Source organism: Fusarium fujikuroi, chromosome FFUJ_chr04 (assembly GCF_900079805.1).
Source record: "Fusarium fujikuroi IMI 58289 draft genome, chromosome FFUJ_chr04".
Taxonomy (NCBI): Eukaryota; Fungi; Ascomycota; class Sordariomycetes; order Hypocreales; family Nectriaceae; genus Fusarium; species Fusarium fujikuroi.
Genome location: NC_036625.1, coordinates 2,171,027 through 2,193,416, shown reverse-complemented (window position 1 = coordinate 2,193,416; position 22,390 = coordinate 2,171,027). Strand labels below are relative to the sequence as shown.

The window sequence follows — 22,390 nt, the reverse complement described above, 5'->3', positions numbered from 1 at the left end:
CTCCAGTGTTTGTTGACTTTCGTACAATCCAACTTCAGGTCGTGATATCGATACGCGGATTGCATCACCCAGAACGCCAAGCCACGAATACAAGAAACAATACACAGAAGCAGAGCTGCGAATCCGAAACACAGCACAAAAGCTGCAAAGATGTCGACTACACCTCTTGATCCCAGCAAACGTTCAAATTCTCGTTCCCGAACTTCACGACCTACCACCCCGCTGCGACCTTCATCTCGATCATCCTTTCGCGAGTCTGCGCGAGGTGCTGGAGAACATGATGCGCCATTTCCGCTGAATGCGTTTGAGCCAGCCTTTGCTGAGCTGTCCGATGCCATGGCCGACCTCGAGGCGAATATGATGCATTTTCAGCTTATGCACGAGAGTTTAGCGAGATTCAGCGAATCGTTCGCGAGCTTCCTTTATGGCCTGAATATGAATGCCTTTTGCGTTGATTTCCCAGAGGTATGTCTATCGAAGCTATCCGTATCGGATATGCACGGTTTTGTCATTCTAAGGCTGATTCTCGCAGGGACCTGTTCCAGAATCCTTCCGCAGAGACAGAACTCAACCAGAACAACCCGCCGTGACCCCATCAAAATCAGAGGCTGATGCAGAAATGACGTTCATGTAAGTCTATTTATTAAGACCGTTATTGGCCCTTCTAACTAGCCTCCAGGACCACTGACACGTCCTTTGTCGAGAATCCTCCTACTACCACCAAGTCTTCTAAATTCACCACACCAGAGCCTCCAAAAAGACAATCACGTCTCCCCGCTGCTCCCGGTCGAGGGACATCGTCTCGGGGAAGATCGACTCGCGGTGTTGGACGTAGCCGGCCTAGTGGACTGGCCAGAGCGCGCGGTCGTGGTGTCAGGTGAATATAATCGGGACATCGACAGAAATCTTCCAAAACGCCATTTGCAATGTCAAAAATCAAGCCCAGCTCCGATGCGCCCTAGGATTTTATATCCCCCTTTTAGCGTGCTATGAAGAATTTTATCGGACAAGATTTAGGCGTCCATGGCAACATCGTTATCTTGGTCGGCAAATGTACGCTTTCGGTCGCCGTTATCTGTTCGCAAGCCGACGGCAGCTTCGGCCTCCTGTTGAGTGTATGGTCCTTCGGCGATCTGCTTGACTCTAGCGGGGAGTTAGTAAACATGTCAGAATAGACAAATAGATATCCATTGCGAGTCACTATGTGACGTACCGTCTCTTGTGAGGCTTTCCCTTTTGATGCGAGACAAGAGTAGCGTCCGTATCAAACCATTTGGAGCACTCAACACAGTAGTGACGCCCAAGGCCGGGAAGGTCCTCAGCAGCCTTCGTCTCCATGAATTGTTTCAGATGCTTGGGTGACATGAGGTCGGCCTTGACCTGGTCGACGTCTCTAGTCTTGCGCCTTGTCTTGGTGATTGTTTTCTTGTTTGTGACACCCATCTTCGCGGTGACTTGGGACGAATGCGGTTCTTGAAGTATGCTATGCCAGATTGTGATATTGGTAACTTCAACACTTCAAGCTAGGCGGTCGTTGAGGTTGGCGATTTTCGAAAAAAGTTCCGGTGGGGCTGATCCGATAACGCGATAAGACGGATGCGGGGCAATACCACAGTTCGAATCTGGATAAGGCACGATATCACGACCATTCTGCGACTCAAAAATCATGTTGGAGAAACTATGGGTGGAAATAGAAGGGAAGTGACGAGAGACAAAACGACAGAACAATAAAACTGAACAAAGTAAAAAGGAAAGTCTACAAGGGAAAGGTCCCAAATATCACTGTAATCTTCTGACAACAACTAAACACCTCAGCATTGGGCTAGTAAGGGAAACATCAGTGTAAATAGACTTGTAAAATGGAATTGTGACCAGCTCAATTTTTGTATTGTCGTTGGAGTCCTCCGCTCTCTGATCTTTAGTTTCATTCTAATGCTCTGTCATGCTTGAAAAGAAATTTCATCGAGTCAATCCGCGTTCAACCTCCCATAAAATTGAGATATGCTGTCACATGCCCAGCCTTCCAGCCTGTTAGCCTGTTCAGCTATCAGATGGGAATTGACCGGGCTTGGTGATACCCGGCGGATAGCGGGTCTGGGGTCGCCGGCTCCGGGATCAACGATCGGCAAAGAGCAAGTCACTGTGTAGACTTCAAGCCCGAGAGGACCAGAAGAAGGACGCTTGCACGGTTAGATGGGCGTTTGCTTAGCCGTCTGCGCTGTACTAGAATATGCGACTGTGTTGATCGGCTCCAAGTGCTCCATCAGTACTGTGGGTTACGACACAGGGCGTTCATAATGCGGCTTAGAGGTGGACAAGAGCCTACAATCGGTTCCAAGAACGGATATGAAGATTATAATCGCCTCAGTTATCATTGGATAATACATATGAGCAGGGCGGTCTGCGGCATGACATTTGGCAGAACCACAATTGGGGTGTGCATACAAGGGCATAGGGGGTTGGGGTTTGGTGCAAAGCTTCACATTCCCCCTCGTTCAAGGGCTACCCCAAATTCCCTCAACCGCTCGCGGATGAAAATTGAATTCCGAAAAAACAGTGTTTGAAGCCAAAAAAGATCGGTGACCGAGCATCATGACCTCGGAGGATCGCATGTGCGAAGGGATATGTCCGTTCAGCGGCGACCGAAGGTAAAGCCGCTGGCCCGAGGAACTGTAGCGATTAAACCCTGTGAAGCGAGTCAGAGTTTTGGCCAACCAGAGAGCATCTTTTGTCATTGATTGTGAGGTTCCGGGGCGTGATGGACGCCTAGACCGTTTCGGGGCCCACGGTGCGGAAATTACATCATGGTCCGGGGGCTCACGCCGTAACGGGTGCCCGCAAGACCGAGGTAACAGCAACTGCCTCGCAACCAGAGGAAAAAAAGAGAATCAAATCGTGGCTCCTGTGGAAGAAGATGAATATTACTATGTATGAGATGGAAACGGTGTTGACATGACAAGATGTAGAACAAGACTTTATTACAATGAGATGATGTCCTTTGAAACCTCTACAATATTTGATAAGAATTTAAAACCAAAAAAATACATAAACTTTACGTCCGTTTCTTGCTTGAGCTAAATTATAGAACCCAATTGCTGCATTAACCCAGATAAACACATGACCGGCTGAAGAGCATAAAATCCTTACCTGCTCGGCAGCACATTCCCCCACCTTCTTCCTTCAACCCACCCGAAAAGCTTCAACTTCTTCAGTTGAACATTCGCAATCACCCTTCAAGCATAATCGAGTCACTCATCGACCGATATTGGGTCGTAAGTCAATTACAGTACCCAACAGTCGTGGTTAATCACTCTTTGCTAATGACAGCCCCCTCATAGCACCGTAGTCGCAATGCTTGCTACACGCCAGGTCCTGGGCAACATGTCCCGGAGCCGCGCCCTTGCTGGTGCTGCCTCTGGCTTCCGCCGGATGGCCACAGTCTCAGATAGCCCTCTGGACAAGAAGGTAAGCCTCAAACCGATTGCATTGTTGTCTCTTGATCCCATGACACGAGGCTTCATCACTTCCTCTTTGCACTACCATCCAGACGCCAATCCCCTCGGCGCATGGGCCATTTCGGCTGCCAATCCACCGGCAATGCCGAGGCTTGAACTGCGCTACTTATAGCTCAATGGAAACGAGAGGATATGAAGCCCTGGTTATGGACTCAGGAAGATGCAAGACATGAGATTCGGGCACAATTGTGCTAATATGCCTCGCTGTACAGGTCCGACAGAATAACTGGGAGGAGGGTAACTACATCAACTACAAGAAGATGTCCGAGAACCTCGACATCGTTCGTGCTCGTCTGAACCGACCTCTGGCATACGCTGAGAAGATCCTCTACTCTCACTTGGACGACCCTCATGGCCAAGACATCCAGCGTGGCAAGAGCTACCTCAAGCTGCGACCTGACCGTGTTGCTTGCCAGGATGCCACCGCTCAGATGGCTATCCTTCAGTTCATGTCTGCTGGCATGGATAAGGTTGCCAACCCCACTACTGTCCACTGCGATCACTTGATCGAGGCGCAAGTTGGTGGTGCCAAGGATCTTGCCCGCGCTATTGACATTAACAAGGAGGTCTACAACTTCCTTTCTACTGCTTGTGCCAAGTACGATATCGGTTTCTGGAAGCCCGGCTCTGGTATTATTCACCAGATCCTCCTCGAGAACTACTGCTTCCCTGGTGGTCTTCTTATCGGTACTGATTCTCATACTGTCAACGGTGGTGGTCTCGGTATGGCCACCATTGGTGTCGGTGGTGCTGATGCTGTTGATGTCATGGCCGACCTCCCCTGGGAGCTCAAGGCCCCTAACGTTATTGGTGTCAAGCTCACTGGTCAGCTTAACGGCTGGACTGCTCCTAAGGGTAAGGATAACCTCTCACTTTTCTTCCTGACTTAGCTGACACATCTTCAGATATTATTCTGAAGGTTGCCGATATCCTTACTGTCAAGGGTGGTACTGGTGCTATTGTCGAGTACCACGGTCCTGGCACCGACGCTATTTCTTGTACCGGTATGGCCACCATTTGCAACATGGTAAGTGACTCTTGATCCTCGATGAACAGGATTATTGGCTGATATTCTCCAGGGTGCTGAAATCGGTGCCACCACCTCCGTCTTCCCCTTCAACGACCGCATGTACGACTACCTCGCCGCCACCAAGCGAAAGGAGATCGGTGACTTCGCCCGCCAGTACGCCCACGGCCTCAAGCCTGACGAGGGTGCCGAGTACGACCAGCTCATCGAGATCAACCTCTCCGAGCTCGAGCCTCACATCAACGGTCCTTTCACTCCTGATCTGGGTACTCCCATCTCCAAGTTCAGCCAGGCTGTCAAGGAGAACGGCTGGCCCGAGGAGCTCAAGGTCGGTCTTATCGGATCTTGCACCAACTCCTCTTACGAGGACATGACCCGTGCTGCTTCCATTGCCCGTGATGCCCTCAACCACGGCATCAAGGCCAAGTCCGCTTTCACTGTCACCCCCGGTTCTGAGCAGATTCGCGCCACCATCGAGCGCGATGGTCAGCTCCAGACCTTCGAGGAGTTCGGCGGTATCGTCCTTGCCAACGCCTGCGGTCCTTGCATTGGTCAATGGGACCGACGCGACGTCAAGAAGGGTGAGGCCAACTCTATCATCTCTTCTTACAACCGTAACTTCACTGGCCGAAACGACGGCAACCCCGCCACTCACTCTTTCGTCGCCTCTCCCGATCTGGTCGTCGCCATGACGATTGCCGGCTCCCTCCACTTCAACCCTCTTACCGATAGCCTGAAGGACAAGGACGGCAAGGAGTTCAAGCTTGCCCCTCCCACCGGCGATGGTCTCCCCAGCAAGGGCTACGACCCTGGTCAGGACACCTACCAGGCTCCTCCCAGTGACCGTGCCAGCGTCACTGTTGATGTCGCCCCTACCTCCGATCGCCTCCAGATCTTGACTCCTTTCCAGCCTTGGGATGGCAAGGATGCTAAGGACATCCCTATCCTTATCAAGGCCAAGGGCAAGACCACCACTGATCACATCTCCATGGCCGGTCCCTGGTTGAAGTACCGTGGTCATCTTGACAACATCTCCAACAATATGTTGATTGGTGCCATCAACGAGGCCAACGGCGAGGCCAACAAGATCAAGAACGTCACCAATGGTGAGTGGGGTGCTGTCCCTGCTGTCGCCCGTGACTACAAGGCCAAGGGTATTAAGTGGGTTGTCGTTGGTGACTGGAACTATGGTGAGGGTTCTTCCCGAGAGCACGCCGCTCTTGAGCCCCGTCACCTTGGCGGTCTTGCCATCATTACCCGATCTTTCGCCCGTATCCACGAGACCAACCTGAAGAAACAGGGTATGCTTCCTCTTACCTTCACCGATCCTGCCGATTACGACAAGATCCGACCCGATGACAAGGTCGATGTCCTCTGCACTCAGCTCGCTGTTGGCAAGCCCCTTCCCCTTGTTGTCCACCCCGCCGACGGCAGCCCATCGTTCGAGATCCCTCTGTCCCATACCTTCAACGAGGCCCAGATCGAGTGGTTCAAGAACGGCTCTGCCTTGAACACCATGGCCAAGGCCACCAAGAACTAAAGAAGGAATGACGTAAAGTAAAGAAGAGCAAATTGATATTTTGGGTCACATACGGCGTACATCCTGATGTTCTCGATTGGGTTTCGAGGGCAGACAGTAGAGGGGCTTTTCAACGGACGGTATATGTCTAAAATGTTGAGCGCCCATGTCTTTTACATATTTGTAGCAAAGGAATAGCCATGCTTTCATTAGTTGTAACAAAATTCTAACCGTTCAAAACCTCTTGTTTTTTAGTAATGCATCTGCTTCATTGATGTTGTGTCACGGTGATACCTGGTATGGATCTATCGTGCCAGCCTGTTGAGATATGAAGCCCGAGTAATGGTGTGAACGTCTCCTCAGGCTCCTAATTTTCTACTCCTGCCTGCCTACTTGCCTGCCTACCTACGTATCTCCTCAGTGCCCATGGATCCTCGAACATTTTGAGCACCCCATGATAACTACGTCCCAAACACAAGTACACCGCCCACCTTTCATATCAATTGTGGCCGTGCACTGATCACGTGCTGAGACAAGTCAATAGCCACACCTCGACCTAAGGGTCAAGGGTCCGTTGTCCAGTTTGACTTGCCATCGTCCTGCGACTGTTTCTAAGGGCGTGGAAGTGATTTGCGATTTCAACTGGCCTTTTTCTTGTTGTCAAGAAACTCGTATTAGTTCTCTTGCTTCTATCTTATTATCCTCTTCGTGTCGTCGGTCCTTTCATTCCTTTAAAACGGTGATCATCCGGCTGCTCCGAGCCCTGGAATCTATTAGACATGCGACCCCGTCTCCAGAACTTCAACGCTTTACGAGCCCGATCATATCTGACAAGGCTGCCGCTATTCACACGACTTATCATTGTCGCTATTATTGCTCTCGCGATCGCATCGCTACAATCAGTATGGAACCTACGAGAATGGGGCGCCCTCATCCCTGAAGAGATTAGCATTACAAATGGTACTACCAAGCGATATTGAATCATTGCGCATTTGCTAACTAGACTTGTTCAAAGCATATCGGTTGTCGACGTTCCCGTTAATACATCTTAACATTATCCATGCCATCCTTAACCTCGCGGCGCTTACTCCTCTCATGGAGCGATTCGAGAACGAACATGGCACCTTAACATCCCTTGCTTTGTTCTTTGGACGTAAGAAGCCTCAGATATGCTAAAGGACTATGAGTTGACTTGTTTTTTTATCTAGCCTTGACATCGATACCGGCTGTCATGTACGTTCTGATCGAGCGATATGTATTCCACGTAAACCATGGCGTTCTGGGGGCGAGGTACGGCGACGAGGAAATTGTTAGACAGGAACTTGGACTAATATTTGTTCTAGCATGTGGGTATTCACTCTACTGGCGATGGAGTCTATTCAAACGTACAAAACCAACCCTCATTTCGTTGTCGGTACTGTCCATATCCCAACGTGGACAACCCCCTTAATCATGTGTATGGTTGTGAGGGCATTGGTACCTGGTACTAGTCTTCTTGGCCACCTATGTGGAATTGCAATTGGATACGTCGGTAAGTCTCACAGTCCCTGTCGTGGTCGACAGGAAACTAATAGCTAGAATAGCTGGCTTTGGATATGCCAAGCTGCTCGCCCCCCCTGAATGGGGTCTTCGATGGGTCGAGAATCGACTCAACTTGCTCAAGATTCTCCCTCACTATGTTAGCATCGACAAGACAACATATGGCCGATTTGGTGTTTTGCCCACAACCAACCGCCCTGGTCCCAGTGGCAGCGCAGCGACGGAGCTGGTTGGTACAACCCAGCGTCTCGGACCTTGAACGAGCGTACATGGTGCGCGTGTAATTTTGTGTAACTGTAATGCTACGGAAGTGCTTGTTGCACGCTCTTTTTTTTCGAATTGTACTATAGAAAGGGGGCATTTCATTTTTCGTGGAGTCTCTCGCGTTAGGGATTGGCGTAGCGATTAAAAGCAAAGGAATGAATGGACGTCCGGACGGGTTCATCTAGCTGGTCATGATCCTTTCCGCTATGAACTCTTTCAGGTATTATTATAATGGATGAATCGACAATAAAGGTAGAGGACGAAGATTGTTTCAGTTGTCATGATGGTTCATCCGTTGTCGTTGCTTTGACGTGTCTGCTACAGTCTGGATGTGTCTAGGTACTCTTGTAGTGAGTTCTTGATTCCATTATAATACTGCATCCCTACAGTAGAGACAATCCATGCCTGAACACTATATATTGAAGCACTACCTACCTAGTGTTAAGCCTGGTTCTAATCTCAACAACTATTTAATGCTGTAGCTCTCGATCGACATGAACCCCCGGTAGCCGCATAGACTGCCCCGCATTCACTGCTGGCGGCCCGCAATCTATCCCCCTGAAGCCGGGGAGCTTCCATTTAATGGAAAGCTGTCATGACGGTACGTACCCTCTTTAATGATTGAATCTCTTTGCTTCCAAGAGGCTAAGCCAACGATAACTTCAACCTCAACTCAAGCATCGAGAGACCAAGTCTTTGACCACAAAGACATTGGCTAAACGATGTCGCGACTACTTTGTATGCAATCGCCTCTCTCATCCCATATTCTGACCATCGGCTAATATGTTCTATAGCTTCAGCGCTGTCGCTACGTCGCGATCCTCGTATTCTAAAACTCCCCCCTTACTTGTCCTTCATCTGCATCGCGATCGGTGTAATCTGGCTCTTTCTTCTGCCATTAAACGAATACTCGCGTCGGACGTACATCTCAGAGAATGCCCTGTTGCCAGGTCAAGTGCATACATATTTTGGAGGAAGCGAACAAAACATCTTCCGCGCCTACCGACATGAGGTTGACGATGTAGTCGACAAGAACAACTATGAGTGCGTCTTGATGTGGATCTGGGGAAGTAGAGCAGTCACTAACTTGGGCTGGTTACAGGATCAACGACAGGCTCGGCAAGATTCTCACGGGTGTTGGATTAAAGGTTGGGCGTCAAAATTACACCTACCACTCAGCTGGCCATGAGTACTCAGGACAGAACCTCTACGCAATCCTGCAAGCTCCCCGTGGTGATGCCACCGAGGCAATTGTATTGGTAGCTGCATGGAAGAACGTTGAGGAGCAGCTCAACCGCAACGGCGTATCTCTGGCATTGACTTTGGTCCGTTACTTTAAACGTATGTACCCCTGAAACTTAAACCAAGCGATAGATGCTGACAAGTATAGGCTGGTCACTCTGGTCTAAGGACATCATTCTTGTAGTTCCTCCCGATAGCAAGACAGGCACGCAGGCTTGGGTTGACGCATACCATGATGCTCATAACCCTGATCTTGTGGCTCCTTTACCTCTCAAGTCCGGTGCTCTTCAGGGTGCCCTTGCTATCGACTACCCCCAAGAACAGAGCTTCAAGTCTGTTCATGTGATTTATGATGGCCCTAATGGCCAGCTTCCTAATCTTGATCTTATCAACTCAATCGTCAACATTGCTGGTGGCCAGATGGGTATCGGTACTTCTATTCAGAAGATGACAGAGCACAAGGGTACCTACCCTGATCGTTTACAAACTATGTTGCGTGGCATGCTCAACCAAGGTCTCGGGTATGCAGCTGGTGCTCACAGCAGCTTCATCCCATATCACGTTGATGCCGTGACACTTCAGCCCTACGGCGAAGGATGGCATGATGAGATGGCCATGGGACGCCTGGTTGAGGGGTCATTCCGAAGTCTGAATAATTTGCTTGAGCATCTGCACCAGAGTTTCTTCTTTTATCTTCTGATGCAGACCGATCGCTTCGTTAGTATCGGTACTTATCTTCCCAGTGCTATGTTGATTGCTGCCAACTTTACCATCATGGCTATCTCTCTCTGGGTCAAGAGCGGTCAATCACCAGCGACGCAGAAACCCAAGGAGAAGACATCTACCGCATCTCTTGAAACAACACAAGCTGGACGGGATCTGTTTGTTCCGCTCGGTGTTGTTGCTGTCTGCCAGGGTCTCGCAGCTGTACCTCTGTACATATTCAACCACCTTCCCGCTGGCGTAAGTGCCACCCAATATCATCATCTTCCGGCCTTATACTGATTACCTCTAGTTACTCTCGCCCGCCTTTGCTGCATTCTCCGCCATCTCGGCCATTCTACCCTTCGCGATCTCTCGTCTCCTAACACTTGGCACCAAGCCCACGATGCAGCACTTCCAACTCACAAAGTCTTTCTCTCTTCTCGTTCTTGGCATGTGTCTTTCTACTCTTGCAACTCTCAACTTCTCTCTTGCTTTTCTCATCGGCGTACTCTCAAGCCCACTCAGCTTTGTCCAGCCGGTCAAAAGCCTGGGGCTTCGCTGGTCTCTAGCAGGTCTCCTCAATGTCGTGTCACCACCTACAGTTTTGTACGCTGCGGCCCAAATCTGGGACATTAGTATTGCGGACTTGCTGAAGGAGGCTAGCTTCGGCTGGAACGTCTGGGGCATGTACACACCCGTTGTAGTATGGTGCCTTTGGTGGCCAGCCTGGCTTGTAGGCATGGTCAATGTCTTCGGAGAGGTTACTGCTTGAGGAAAATCAGGGGTTCGGATTGTAAGATAGGGAGCAAAGCATGCATTGCGCCGCCAGAATGGTGGTTCTGTTTTTTAGTAACAAACAAGGACACATAGAGTAGGCAAAATTTAGAATTAATAGTCTTGACTTGGGCAAAAGATCATCATCTGCCCACAGCAAAGTTTCTATTCGTCTATACTGTACATTTGTTCGTTTGATTGCCATACGTTCCCTAGACCGTACTCCGGCCGAGACCTCGTCTACGCAGCCCACACATCCTTGCCAGCCGACTCGATCCAGTTGCCAAGTTGGTTGACGCTTGAGTCCCAGTCAAGCAGCCGCTGGCGCATTGCAGCGATTTGTTTCATGTCGAGCACCTTGGGCTGAACCCAGGTAATTTGAGCGACGCCGTCAACTTGGTCAATAGTTCCCCGCAACAGACCTAGGCTAAGAGCCTTCATGATGAGATGCTCGATCTCTTCGGGTCGAACCTTGGTCTCCTGAGCGATGGTGACAAACGTGAGGGTGCGGTCGTGGGGAGGACGGCGGAAGACAGCCTCAGTCAATGCGGAAAGGTAGATCTTTTGTCGAAGATGCGTGGCGTTGTTCTTGAGAAGTTTGTTGGACTCGACACGATCAGAAAGCTGGTCATAAGCGTCAAGATCTCCACGGTTAAAAGCAAATAGCAGATCACGCATCCAAGCATGCTCGCTCTTAGCGAGGACGTCAAGGATGGGGTGGAGCAGGAGCTCTCCGAAGTTGTAGATGCTTGTTGAAACAAGGGCAGCAATGCTGAGGTGGTATGCTCTCTTGTGTCGCTCCTCAGGAGTCATTGCGTTGAGGTCAATGCAGGCAAGGTAGAGGAGAGCAGTGCGGTAGTAGTTGGAGAAGTCCATCTTGCGCTGAGGGAGGGGTCAGCGAGGTTCACCAGATATCCAAAGTCTGAGATGAAAAACGTACCTGGTAGTAGATGGCATTTGCATCATAGAAAGCAGCATGAACCACATTCTCTACAGAGTCGAAAGAATCCAATATCCGCTCGGCTGTATCCAGGTCCTTTCGCGCAGCATCTAGCTCCTCCAAGTCCAGCTTTGCTTGGGCGACAGCAACCAAGGCATAGACATAAGCATCCTGGGAGTTCTCGTTGTCAACCTTGTTGGCGACTGATTGGAGGAAAGAAAGGCGCTGCTCGTCTTCTATGTCGTTCAAAAACCATCGGTCAGTAATCCGCCGGCTTCGGAGCATGTTGCATTTAAATCTCACCTTCACACTCTGTTGCTGCTTTCAATGCTAAGTCCACGAGCTTCAACTGGTTGATCTTGTCGGCAAACTTGAGAATAAAAACTCTGTAGAATGGTAGTCGTTGAGGGGCGCTCTCGGGGTGGCTGAAGAACTCTACGAGGGCGTCAGTGAGTTGGTGCCAAAGCTTGCGCTCCCAGAAGTTCTCAAAGTCGAGAACGAGAGGCTGGAGCTCCTCGGGAGCTTCATCGCGCTGCTCGGCAAGAAAATCGGAAATGGTCTCGTTGCTCATGATGGCGAGATTCGTATTTGACGTCGGTGGAACCGATGTGTATGGGTGACGTGCACAGCAACTGAAGCTAGCTTGCCTGCAGCCTTAATTTATTGGCGCGTACTGCCCCGAAGCTGAATTTGCGAATTATGAGTCCTAGAAGCGTAGGTATGGCCTCTTCTCTATTGGATCGTGTTGTCGTCAAGCAGCCGTCGTGATAATCGGTGAAGCTGGTATGGTTGTAGAGGTTGATATTGCTTCAGTGGAGTGTGGAGGGAGGTCCTTAGCTCATCAATGAGGCTACCAGGCAGCCTGGTCGTCGCAACGTACCTATCAAGGGCGCACGGGCCATTTCGACCTCTGAAGGAGCACCCGAAAGGCGCTAACCAATGACAAGCTACAAGATTTCAGTGACCCGTCACGTGATCTGTAATTGCCGTTGCCCGAGGCTCTAAATTGGCTAGCATCACCAAACACTGCTATCGAGACGACGAGACGTTCAACGGCCAATTGCGAGGCACAGCAGCGTTTTGTCACGCAATCTGTATATTCGCAAACATGGCTTCGCCTCTCTTTGCTGCGCGGGCGGCCCGCAAGGCTGCCTTCAATGTCGCCGGCAAGCGATACCTATCCGATATTTCCATTACCCGAACTGGCAAGCCTATTATGCGTGTTGAGGGAGGCCGGTAAGCTCAGCCACGGCCCATTGACACTATTCCGATCTCCTCTAATGTTATTCTGCTTCTAGTTCATCCCTCGGAGGTACGATGATCGAGCTACGATGACCACGAACAACACTGACGAGGGAAACCAGGCCATACTGTTACCGTATTTGGCGCAACCGGCCAACTAGGACGATACATTGTCAACCGACTGGGTGAGCCAGCCTGAACCAGGAATTGGATAACTGGAATGGGCAATTGGAATACTGATACTGGCATTAGCCCGTCAGGGATGCACTGTCATTATTCCCTACCGCGAGGAGATGTCCAAGCGTCATCTTAAGGTCACTGGAGATCTTGGCCGTGTTGTTTTCATTGTACGCCCCAATTCGTCCCGATATGTTTAGGAACTTCTCAGTAACACCTTTACTAGGAGCACGACCTTCGAAACACCCCTTCGATCGAGGCTAGCGTCCGACATTCCGATGCCGTTTTCAACTTGATTGGCCGCGACTATCCTACCAAGTACGTCAACATGATGTAGACCAGTAGGACGGGAACTAATGATTATCAGGAACTTCTCCTTGGAGGATGTGCACGTTGAGGGAACTGAGAGAATTGTCGAGGCTGTTTGCAAGTACGATGTCGACCGATATATCCACGTTTCCTCCCACAGCGCCAACTCTCAGTCCGTCTCTGAGTTCTACCGAACCAAGGTTCGTGGATCTTCAGCTTGGTAAATGGAGGGGAGATTGCTAACAAAGGACGCAGGGTCGAGCTGAGGAGGTTGCCCGACAACTTTTCCCTGAGACCACTATTGTCCGACCTGCGCCCATCTTCGGTTTTGAGGACAACCTGCTTCTGAAGCTTGCTGGTGTCACCAACCTCTTCACTTCCAACAACATGCAGGAGAAGTTCTACCCCGTTCACGTAGGTTTTTGCCAGAGTGCTCTGGGCCAACTTTACTAACCGCCACAGTCTATCGACGTTGGTGCTGCTCTTGAGAAGATCTTCTATGACGACACAACTGCTGGGCAGACGTTTGAGCTTTACGGACCCAAGAAGTACAGCATGGAGGAGATTTCTGTTATGGTCGATAAGGAGATTTACAAGCAACGACGACACATCAACGTGCCCAAGGCCATCCTTAAGCCTGTTGCTGAGATCCTGAACAAGTTCCTTTGGTGGCACACTCTGTCAGCCGATGAGGTTGAGCGAGAGTACTTGGACCAGGTTATTGACCCTGAGGCCAAGACCTTTAAGGATCTTGGTATTGAGCCTGGTGACATTATCAACTTCACCTACCACTACCTGGTGAGTGCCCCTTTCATGGTCGTGAAAGTCACAAACTGACACCCTTTTTAGCAAGGATTCCGAAGTCAGAACTTCTACGATCTCCCCCCTGCGACAGAGAAGGAGAAGAGGGAAGAGAAGAAGTACATCCATGTCTTGGATGAGTTGTAAAGAAAATGAATTTAAATTTTTGCTTATTGCGAATGCCGGAAAGGTGGCTGGTGATTCATGGCTGAGCGGACGAGTCGACAATAGTCCGTGCATATAGGACCGCATAGACTAGAGAGTATGCGAGTTCGAACAATTGTACAGGTTTCCTTTTGGTTGAGATGATATCAGATAATATGAAGGTTGAGAGAATCAGTCCATACGTGGCTACCCTACAGCTCTCCATCATCGCATCCAATATGTAGCTCTTTGGTAGCGAGAGTCTAGACCGTCGAGGAAGCAGTGGCAGACAGCAAAGAGGACCCCGCCAAAACCCCTACACAAAACCTTGTATCGTATCGCATCGCATCGCATCGCATTTTGGAGCGACTGCATATCAAACCAGAAAAAGATACGTTTTGACGACAACATTCCGATGTCTTTTGAAGATGAAGAGCCCATGTAAGAGATATATATCAAACGTCTATGTCACCCCAAGTTACAGGGCCCAGTTTACTGACTTTGGCTGGTCTGGTCTCCAGAAGCCTCTCGAGTCACGCCTTGGCCGCGCTGGCCGAGTTCCACGCCGAAAAGGACGCACACGAAAAGACATTTGAGAAGCTGAGGACCGGCGCCGCTCCGAGAGCTGGAGCCGGACTCGGCGTCGTCGAACCGGAAGACGAGGACCCTGTAGCGGAGGATGCGGACGATCAACCGCTGAGCATGGCGGCTTTTACGGAGGATTGGAACGAATCGCAGTTTTGGGTACGTAAGACGACATGCACAAACAACGTCCTCTCGTCCAGTTGTCTTGCGCCTTTTGGCTCTGGCGGTGGAGATAGAGGGCATGGCATGGCATGGCATGGCATCGCGATCGGCTTCTGGGATATAGTCTGTGCCTTTGCGTCCGAAGTTGGGGTATCTATTACGTACTGGGCTGGTCTTGGCACTACAACTTCGTGATATTGACATCGTGGAAAGAAACGCATACTAACATGGGCCTGACGATATAGTTTCTCGACGAAACAGCCTTTGCTCTGGCCGATCAACTCCTCGATGGTGCATCGTCAAGCTCGACTATTGGCGTAGTCTCGACACCGAGTGTGTTCATTGCGCTCAAGAACCGTCTTGTAAGATCAAATCTGACTTCTGTTATGCCTAGGGTTTGATATGTAGAACCCAGAAACTGACTGGAACACAGAGATTCTGGCCTATTGAAGACCGGCCTAAGCTGGTCTTATTCGAACATGACCACCGTTTCAGCGTCTTTCCCGAGTTTGTCTTTTATGACTTCCAGCGACCTCTCCAACTTCCAGGTATGACCGCTTTGCTAGTTGAGGACTGCTTTTGACATGTGCTGATATTATTATTTCAGCCCATCTGAAGGGCAGCTTGGATAGTATTATCATTGACCCTCCATTCTTCAGCAATGACTGCCAGACAAAGTGTAAGTAATGCTCACAGTCGTCCTGGCCACTATCCGGATATTACTCCACCCCGTATCACGATCTGCACCCTCCGATTTCACTATTAACATGTCACCCACCAGTTGCTCTAACAGGCCGTTGGCTCGTCAAGCCAAAGTCGCCTCGTGTGATTATCTGCACGGGAGAACGAATGGCTACCATTGTCGACAAGCTCTACCGTTCTCTTGGAGTCTATGCGACAACATTCGAGCCCGCTCACGCGGGTTTAAGTAACCACTATTACTGCTACGCCAATTTTGAGAGTTCAACTTGGGACTGGCGATCTGATGTATCAGATTGAAGAAGTTGAACGGGAGATGCGAGGCGTTAAGAGATGACACCCGCTACTGGAACCATCTCGAGTTCAAGGTCTTGGAAGAATACACAAGACCGGGAAGTGTGACACATGGCGCAATGACTTATGGAATATCTGTGGATGCCAAACCCAGTAAAGTTCGCCACAGTTAGAAAAAGAGATACATCTGAAAAAAGACCATGGACCGCCCTCTTCAGAAGGGTGCCACGGTATTAATAAACTACATATATGCGCCGAGCAATGCTCCATACTGCGCTCAACCTGCAGCTGATATATGGAACCAGTCGACTTATTGACCATGATCATTAACGCCTTTCTGGCTCTCCTCATCTAAACCCCCGATTGCCTAGGCCAGCGAGCGAATGATGTAGAAAAGGAGATAGGCCTGCGCCCCAAGGACGTCAGATAAGCTCGCCAGCTCGACTTTGTGATCATTAAACTTGAACCACTGAAAAGATATGTCAGCTCTGATACAGCGCCATAAAGAGTAAAATTTACCTGGTCGCCGACCCGGCAGTATGATGTATAATGGCCAGTGTCGATCTCACCCACATGAACCACAACACTAAGGAGGTCATAGGTGCATGATCGCTCCAGCTCAAGGCTTTCACGACTCTCGTGGTTGCGAACACGATTGGTATAAGGAAGCATGTTTAGTTGGAGAGGAAATTTGACTTCGTTGTCGACCTTTGATGCGGCACGATCGTGGCGGCCATGTCTGTACTCGAAGCGCTGTGAAAAGAGTTAACTTGGCGAACCAATACCAGCACCCACGAGCTACCGACTACACTCACCTTAAGCTGTATGGACAGTACGTTTGGCAGCCGCTTAATGCTGGTATGTCGTTTGGCTTGTTGAGTTCCGTTGCAGTTGTTGCACCGATACTCGCACTTGTCATACTTTATGTATTCTTCGTCCAAGCAATCCTGCAAGGTTAGAGAAGGCTTCTTCTGGCCAGTCCTCTTGCTTTTTTTCTGGACGACATTTTCGAGACCTAGACTCAGATCAAGGAACGACTGGATGGAATTACTCTGGCCTGAGCAATTCTGACACGTTGTTGTGGTCTGCATCTTGCCGTAGAATGTCTGATGCATGATACAATTGCAGCTATGTTCGCTGCCAATCTCCGGTTTTTTGCCGTCACCATTTCGTTCATGAAGCTCTTCAGCTAAGAACTGGAAGAACTCGTGAGCATCTTGTTCTTTGGTGGTAACAAGATTCTCGAATGCCTTTTTCTCGGAGATCCAGAAACCTGACAATATATTGGCAGCAGTATAGCCGTTAGTATTCTCTAGGGCGTAAAAATCTTGGAACATGTCGTCCATTGCACAGCTCAGGCAGTGAGGGACCTGACAATCATTGCTCTGGTGACCATCGCTTAGATAAAAGTTTCTCAGTAATGGGTTGTGCAAGAAGCTTTGGAGAACAACGTTCTGGTAGCAGGTCGCACCGGCGTTGTAGATGCCGCGCAGGCCGTTTGCACGACAGGAGGCGGTCGTGGTATTGTTAGTAATATACCGAGGGTCATCCTTCATGGAGTCTGAGAAGAGCTCATTGTGTTTTCTCTTGCGACCTGGCCAACAGTTAATTTCAGGCGACAGAAAACTATCCGCGAGTAACACATCAGTCAAGGATACAGCCATTCGTTCTCATTCTGTATCGCGTATGGACGAGTCTTGACTTGATGCATCTCCGCACACAATCGCTTACCAGAAAAAGAGCCGGTCCCTATCTTTCTCACTCGAAGCTCCTCGAGAGTTGGGTCCCAGACAAAATCGTCGCACATCTGACAGTACAGGCAACCGCTCCGAGAGTCAACATCTGCGCCAGGGTTAGCAACGCAGGCAGCGGAAAGCAGCAGCAGAAGGCTACTAACAGAAACGGTGCTGTTTCTTGGTTCCGTGTTTCAATCGATCTTCCTCGGACACGGTCATGGGACATTGTAGGCAGAGGTAGTTCGAGGTAAGGGTCGTAACGGGTCGGCCCTCTTGTGTTGAGGTTTGGGGGACGATGGGTGTCGCATCGAAGATGTTGCGGAGGATTAACTTGTAGTGCGTGATCGAGCTGTTCATGACCTCTTGGTTCTTGCTGAGGAGGAGTTGGACATGCTCTAGGGGCAATTAGACAAGGATAAAGAGAGACAGAGCATTGGGTGGCCATACCACAGCCGAACATTGGTGATCCGGGGACCGGAGACTTCACCTTGATGTTCTTAGGTGAGGCAGGGGTTGTCGGTCGCCCAGACATTGTGAGGAATCAGGCCTTTGCGGCTAGAGTTTTGCTGCAGCAATTGAAGCTCGTAGCAGACGAATGAAGCTTGTTGATGCGGCTGATAAAAGGGAGCTCGATTCGTGATCAAGCGGATGCGGCGAGGAGTTACTGTACGGTACACTCGAAAACCCACATATAACGACAGGCCTGACTATTCGTTTATTCTTGATCGGTTTGTTGTACGTTCGCTCGCTCGTTTATTTATTCGTTCTTTTGCCTGGCGGGTGATGTGATGGTGTACAAGGCTGAAGGATGCACGCGAGGCACCGAGTTGCATGAATGTGCAACCAACAAACAGCAAGCCGAAAGTCGGACAAATGGTGGCCAACCTCTTCGAGTTGAAACTGAATATCAAAAAGATTAATGAACTGTAGGAGGTGAATGAGCGTCGAGAGGTGGCCGCTAAGGAATTAAACAATAGAGATGAAAAGATCAAACTTTGTTGTTGCGCCTAGTTATTGACTGTTCCTTCAATTAATAGAATAGATTAAGTAAGTGCGCCTATGCATGCATGCATGCATGGGTTGGATGGAAATAGAAGTGCAGGAGTGGTATTGAAAGCCACTATCACTCACTGTAAAGTACCTAAGTTAAGGTAAGGTAAGGTATAGTAGGTACTAAATTAGGAGAGATTACAACGGGTGCAGGCTCCCTAAAACTCAGTGTGCCGGGTACCTTTCGGTGTAAGATTGGCGGGTATATACATCAAGTGATGGAGGCGCTCTTGAAAATTATACGTATCCATGTCATGCAGGGCGATAAGATAACCTGCCTACCAACCTTACCCAGCTTGGCACTAGTCTCACCAGCTGAACCTCATATTAACCGCGACCGCGGCGCGTCTAAGGTCTAACAGGCACATTGACTGGTGATGTTGTAGTTGATAGTCACTTGAGAATGATTTTCTCTATATCTGAAAACTCCAATACAGCATCTGATATGTAGTACCAGACAAGATTATAGCTATTATTTATGATGTGCAAAGTGATGCCTATTACTGTGTCTCCATCCGTCGCCAATATGCACTTAGAAGAGGAGCACCGTCGTGCCGAGGTCTATTCATTCTCCATTGAATAAGCAGTTTGGATTGCCGGATGACAACTACCAGCTCCCTCCCTACCTCTTTTAGATCGATATCTTCTTCCCTAGGTATTTCTCTCATCTTTCGTCCTTGACCTACACAAACATTTTTGAGCTTTGAGCTTGTTTGTCTAGAAACGGGGCTCAAAGTCTCCACTACCTATCGAACTCCCGGCCCGACTTTTGGGGATCCCGGCTCCGGACCCCTCCCGATCAGCACCGATAGTTTCGCCCATACGCCGTTCCTCCACCTTGAATATTACCAACAACTGGAGTACCATGGCAACTCAACTCATTGCTCTGCCAGCTGTAGAGCGTCTTAGTCCTACAGTCATCCGCATTTTGGGCGGCAATCCAGGCAAATTCACTCTTCAAGGCACAAACACATATCTTCTCGGTACAGGTCGTCGCCGGCTTCTCATTGACACTGGCGAGGGTCGCAATGCTTGGATCTCATCTATTCGCGAGACTCTACAGCAAGAGAATGCGACTATAGATACCGCGCTCATCACGCACTGGCATCATGATCATAAAGGTGGTATCAAAGATCTCTTGAGCATCTCACCACAGACGAGAATCTTCAAGCACACTCCGGAGGAAGCCCAGCATGAAATCAAGCACGGGCAGCGCTTCCAAGTCGACGGCGCTACATTGACAGCAGCGTATACACCAGGGCATACAAAGGATCATATGGTGTTCGTTCTTGAGGAAGAAGACGCAATGTTCACAGCCGACAACGTCCTCGGTCAAGGGACTGCGGTATTTGAGGACATGATCACGTATCTACGAAGCCTAGAAGAAATGAAACCTCTCTTCAAAGGCCGAGCATACCCTGGACATGGGCCGGTGATTGAGAATGGGCCAGCAAAGATTGCCGAGTACATCGCGCATCGAAAACAGCGAGAGGATCAGGTCATTCAGACGTTGAAGACGGGGCCTGGTGAAGTGGAAACTCAAGAATATGCACTGTGGTCGGCATGGACAGCGACCGATCTGGTCGAAGTGATTTACAAAGATGTGCCTCAGAATCTGCACCCAGCAGCTCGTGGCGGTGTTTTGCAGATACTGGGAAAGCTGGAGAGCGAAGGTCGCGTAGCTCATGATGGTGACGAATGGAAGTTGCTGGTAGATGGCCGGGCTTCTCTGTGAGTCTGAGCTACAGTGAGTAGACAATGGATAGGCCAAACTGAGTCACTGGTGTATTTCCGAATCGCCGTGATAAAGTTAGTAGGTAGTTATTCATCATTCATTACCCGAAAGGCCATTGTGAGGAACGAGCCGTGTTTGCTCGGGAATACGGACTTTTAAACAAGATGGACTGGACTGAACTGAACTGGGCTAGGTTTATGGCATGATTTGGGCATGCCAAGAGCTGAGTTTTGTAGCAAGTTTGTATGGTAAACTTGTTAGCGATATGAGGCAGGGCCTTCGGCAGCGTCGGATCGTCCAAATCAATGGATCCTGATGTGATATGGACCTTGTGGATGGCAACTTACTTAGTACCTATGTTACTACCTTATGTAACTGGTGGGGATCGCCAACAGGGTTCTGGTTCTGGGAACACGCCCCTGTCCACTAACGCAGCCACTCTATCAAACAAACCCACGGCACTCGCCATGTTCTCAACAACTGACATTGTTGCTGATGGTGAAGTGTACTGTAAGCAGATCCATACTCTAGATACCCATTGTAATCCACATGCAGCTTCAGTTCGGCCGATCACGGAGACTAGCTGCAGTGCAATGCAATGTCGTCACATCAGATCCCAAGCTCCCCATGCATGCAAGTACAGTACAAGAGTTAGGTGTCTTGAGACTGCAACATTAAACCCATCGTTTAGAGGTCCGTTTCATGCAGCCACAAACGGTCCAATTTTGTCCGAATATCATACGACAGGCCGTAAATAGAGAGAGCTCGATGATACATAATTAATCGTTATACCTTAGAACCTCGATGCTCAAACTGCGGAGTGTTCGGGAGTAAAATTTTGGCGTATAGCATACGTACAGATATGCGTATCCCTAGTACCTGAGGAATGGAGACAAGTTGACCACGAGTTGCCGTTCTTGGCGAGATCATTGTATGCACTCTTATTTGCTGGCTCGGGTTGCAACCCAAGACAGCTGACTCTTTTGGGTGTCATACATACACACGATGGATGCAAGTCAGCACCACGGACTCGACAACTAAGTGGGCGGTGAGCCAGCACATCCTGAACGATCCGATAATTCTGTCCTAGACCAGGATAGAAATATTTCTGCTTATGCACCTCTTCCTCCAACCGAGTTGTGTGTTGTAAAACGAAGCAATTTGTCAGCGGAGGAGGACATCTAGGGTAATCTGATATCTTGGTGGCACTCCAGAACCATCCAACTTGAGCAAATATTCCTTCTCATGACCCTTGTATTTTACGCCCGGCTTCAGGCCCTTCCTTGTTCATGGGCATGGTTACGTGATGCCTTGTGACCACTTTGACAGCTCGAGGTTGGTGGGTTGTGACCCTGTTTAATGGAGTGCGTCTGTCTGTCTGCTTGACCGGCATCATCGGGCCCACGGAGACGGAGATAATGATAGAGTGTGCAAATGCCGTCAGGCAGGTAGGTAGTCTAGTGCTCAGACCGACAGTTAGAGTTCAGTTACATTTCCTGATCTTGATCAAACATCCGTGATTGCCAAGACACTTCGGTCTGAATCATCCGCAGTCATCAAAGTCCACGAGGAAAGTTTCCGTGAGAAGTTCCCGTTGGACTAGCACAGACTAACTATCAAGTGTATGTAAGTCAAAGACACACACACACACATGTAGTAAGGCGTATAAAGCAAAGTGCGCTGCCGTTGTGTTGTAAGTGGTACACTTCTTTGTCAGCCCTAAACGAATATTTGACTACACTAGACGTCATATACAGCCTTATCGTTTAGACTGCACAGACGTAGAAACTTTGTAAGTCAAGAGCCGAGGAGAAAGTGTGCGGAATTGTCGGCGTAGTTGGGTTGAAGTTGTGTGGAGATGCTGGACCGGGATTATTTAGATCTAGGGAATACATCAAAGAGGTTGAAGCCCGCTGCATCCAATGAACGAC

General features: G+C 49.5%; 10 protein-coding genes; 7 read left to right on the top strand and 3 right to left on the bottom strand.

The window, feature by feature from the left end:
- Positions 1–150: 150 nt before the first annotated feature.
- FFUJ_13680 (related to DASH complex component Dam1) lies at positions 151–881 on the top strand (the record flags this gene model as incomplete). XM_023576392.1 has 3 exons in its annotated part: positions 151–465; positions 533–630; positions 680–881. The coding sequence occupies 3 exons, from the start codon at positions 151–153 to the stop codon at positions 879–881; spliced, it is 615 nt and encodes a 204-aa protein (XP_023429546.1).
- A 132-nt stretch (positions 882–1,013) lies between these two features.
- On the bottom strand, positions 1,014–1,443 carry FFUJ_13679 (related to BUD20 Protein involved in bud-site selection; the record flags this gene model as incomplete). XM_023576391.1 has 2 exons in its annotated part: positions 1,014–1,143; positions 1,214–1,443. The coding sequence occupies 2 exons, from the start codon at positions 1,441–1,443 to the stop codon at positions 1,014–1,016; spliced, it is 360 nt and encodes a 119-aa protein (XP_023429545.1).
- Positions 1,444–3,351: 1,908 nt separating this feature from the next.
- FFUJ_13678 (probable aconitase) lies at positions 3,352–6,082 on the top strand (the record flags this gene model as incomplete). XM_023576390.1 has 4 exons in its annotated part: positions 3,352–3,465; positions 3,728–4,370; positions 4,421–4,542; positions 4,595–6,082. 4 exons carry the CDS (start codon positions 3,352–3,354, stop codon positions 6,080–6,082), a joined length of 2,367 nt encoding a protein of 788 aa, XP_023429544.1.
- Positions 6,083–6,840: 758 nt separating this feature from the next.
- Positions 6,841–7,859, top strand: FFUJ_13677 (proteinase-activated receptor 2-like protein; the record flags this gene model as incomplete). XM_023576389.1 has 5 exons in its annotated part: positions 6,841–7,021; positions 7,077–7,214; positions 7,270–7,351; positions 7,405–7,592; positions 7,645–7,859. The coding sequence occupies 5 exons, from the start codon at positions 6,841–6,843 to the stop codon at positions 7,857–7,859; spliced, it is 804 nt and encodes a 267-aa protein (XP_023429543.1).
- A 727-nt stretch (positions 7,860–8,586) lies between these two features.
- On the top strand, positions 8,587–10,583 carry FFUJ_13676 (related to GPI-anchor transamidase GAA1; the record flags this gene model as incomplete). XM_023576388.1 has 5 exons in its annotated part: positions 8,587–8,602; positions 8,659–8,908; positions 8,967–9,205; positions 9,255–10,069; positions 10,122–10,583. 5 exons carry the CDS (start codon positions 8,587–8,589, stop codon positions 10,581–10,583), a joined length of 1,782 nt encoding a protein of 593 aa, XP_023429625.1.
- A 242-nt stretch (positions 10,584–10,825) lies between these two features.
- FFUJ_13675 (related to 26S proteasome regulatory particle chain RPN9) lies at positions 10,826–12,096 on the bottom strand (the record flags this gene model as incomplete). XM_023576387.1 has 3 exons in its annotated part: positions 10,826–11,467; positions 11,526–11,761; positions 11,829–12,096. 3 exons carry the CDS (start codon positions 12,094–12,096, stop codon positions 10,826–10,828), a joined length of 1,146 nt encoding a protein of 381 aa, XP_023429542.1.
- A 537-nt stretch (positions 12,097–12,633) lies between these two features.
- Positions 12,634–14,201, top strand: FFUJ_13674 (probable NADH2 dehydrogenase (ubiquinone) 40K chain; the record flags this gene model as incomplete). XM_023576386.1 has 9 exons in its annotated part: positions 12,634–12,761; positions 12,824–12,837; positions 12,890–12,952; positions 13,020–13,114; positions 13,171–13,262; positions 13,312–13,453; positions 13,509–13,667; positions 13,716–14,051; positions 14,103–14,201. 9 exons carry the CDS (start codon positions 12,634–12,636, stop codon positions 14,199–14,201), a joined length of 1,128 nt encoding a protein of 375 aa, XP_023429624.1.
- A 412-nt stretch (positions 14,202–14,613) lies between these two features.
- On the top strand, positions 14,614–15,944 carry FFUJ_13673 (probable NADH2 dehydrogenase (ubiquinone) 40K chain; the record flags this gene model as incomplete). XM_023576385.1 has 6 exons in its annotated part: positions 14,614–14,639; positions 14,720–15,095; positions 15,191–15,307; positions 15,379–15,493; positions 15,553–15,624; positions 15,727–15,944. 6 exons carry the CDS (start codon positions 14,614–14,616, stop codon positions 15,942–15,944), a joined length of 924 nt encoding a protein of 307 aa, XP_023429541.1.
- A 361-nt stretch (positions 15,945–16,305) lies between these two features.
- Positions 16,306–18,206, bottom strand: FFUJ_13672 (related to ubiquitin-specific protease 22; the record flags this gene model as incomplete). XM_023576383.1 has 6 exons in its annotated part: positions 16,306–16,407; positions 16,458–16,691; positions 16,754–17,532; positions 17,670–17,780; positions 17,836–18,069; positions 18,122–18,206. 6 exons carry the CDS (start codon positions 18,204–18,206, stop codon positions 16,306–16,308), a joined length of 1,545 nt encoding a protein of 514 aa, XP_023429540.1.
- A 1,383-nt stretch (positions 18,207–19,589) lies between these two features.
- On the top strand, positions 19,590–20,459 carry FFUJ_13671 (probable metallo-beta-lactamase domain protein; the record flags this gene model as incomplete). The annotated part of the gene is made up of 1 exon (XM_023576382.1): positions 19,590–20,459. One exon carries the CDS (start codon positions 19,590–19,592, stop codon positions 20,457–20,459), a length of 870 nt encoding a protein of 289 aa, XP_023429539.1.
- Between the last annotated feature and the right edge of the window lie 1,931 nt (positions 20,460–22,390).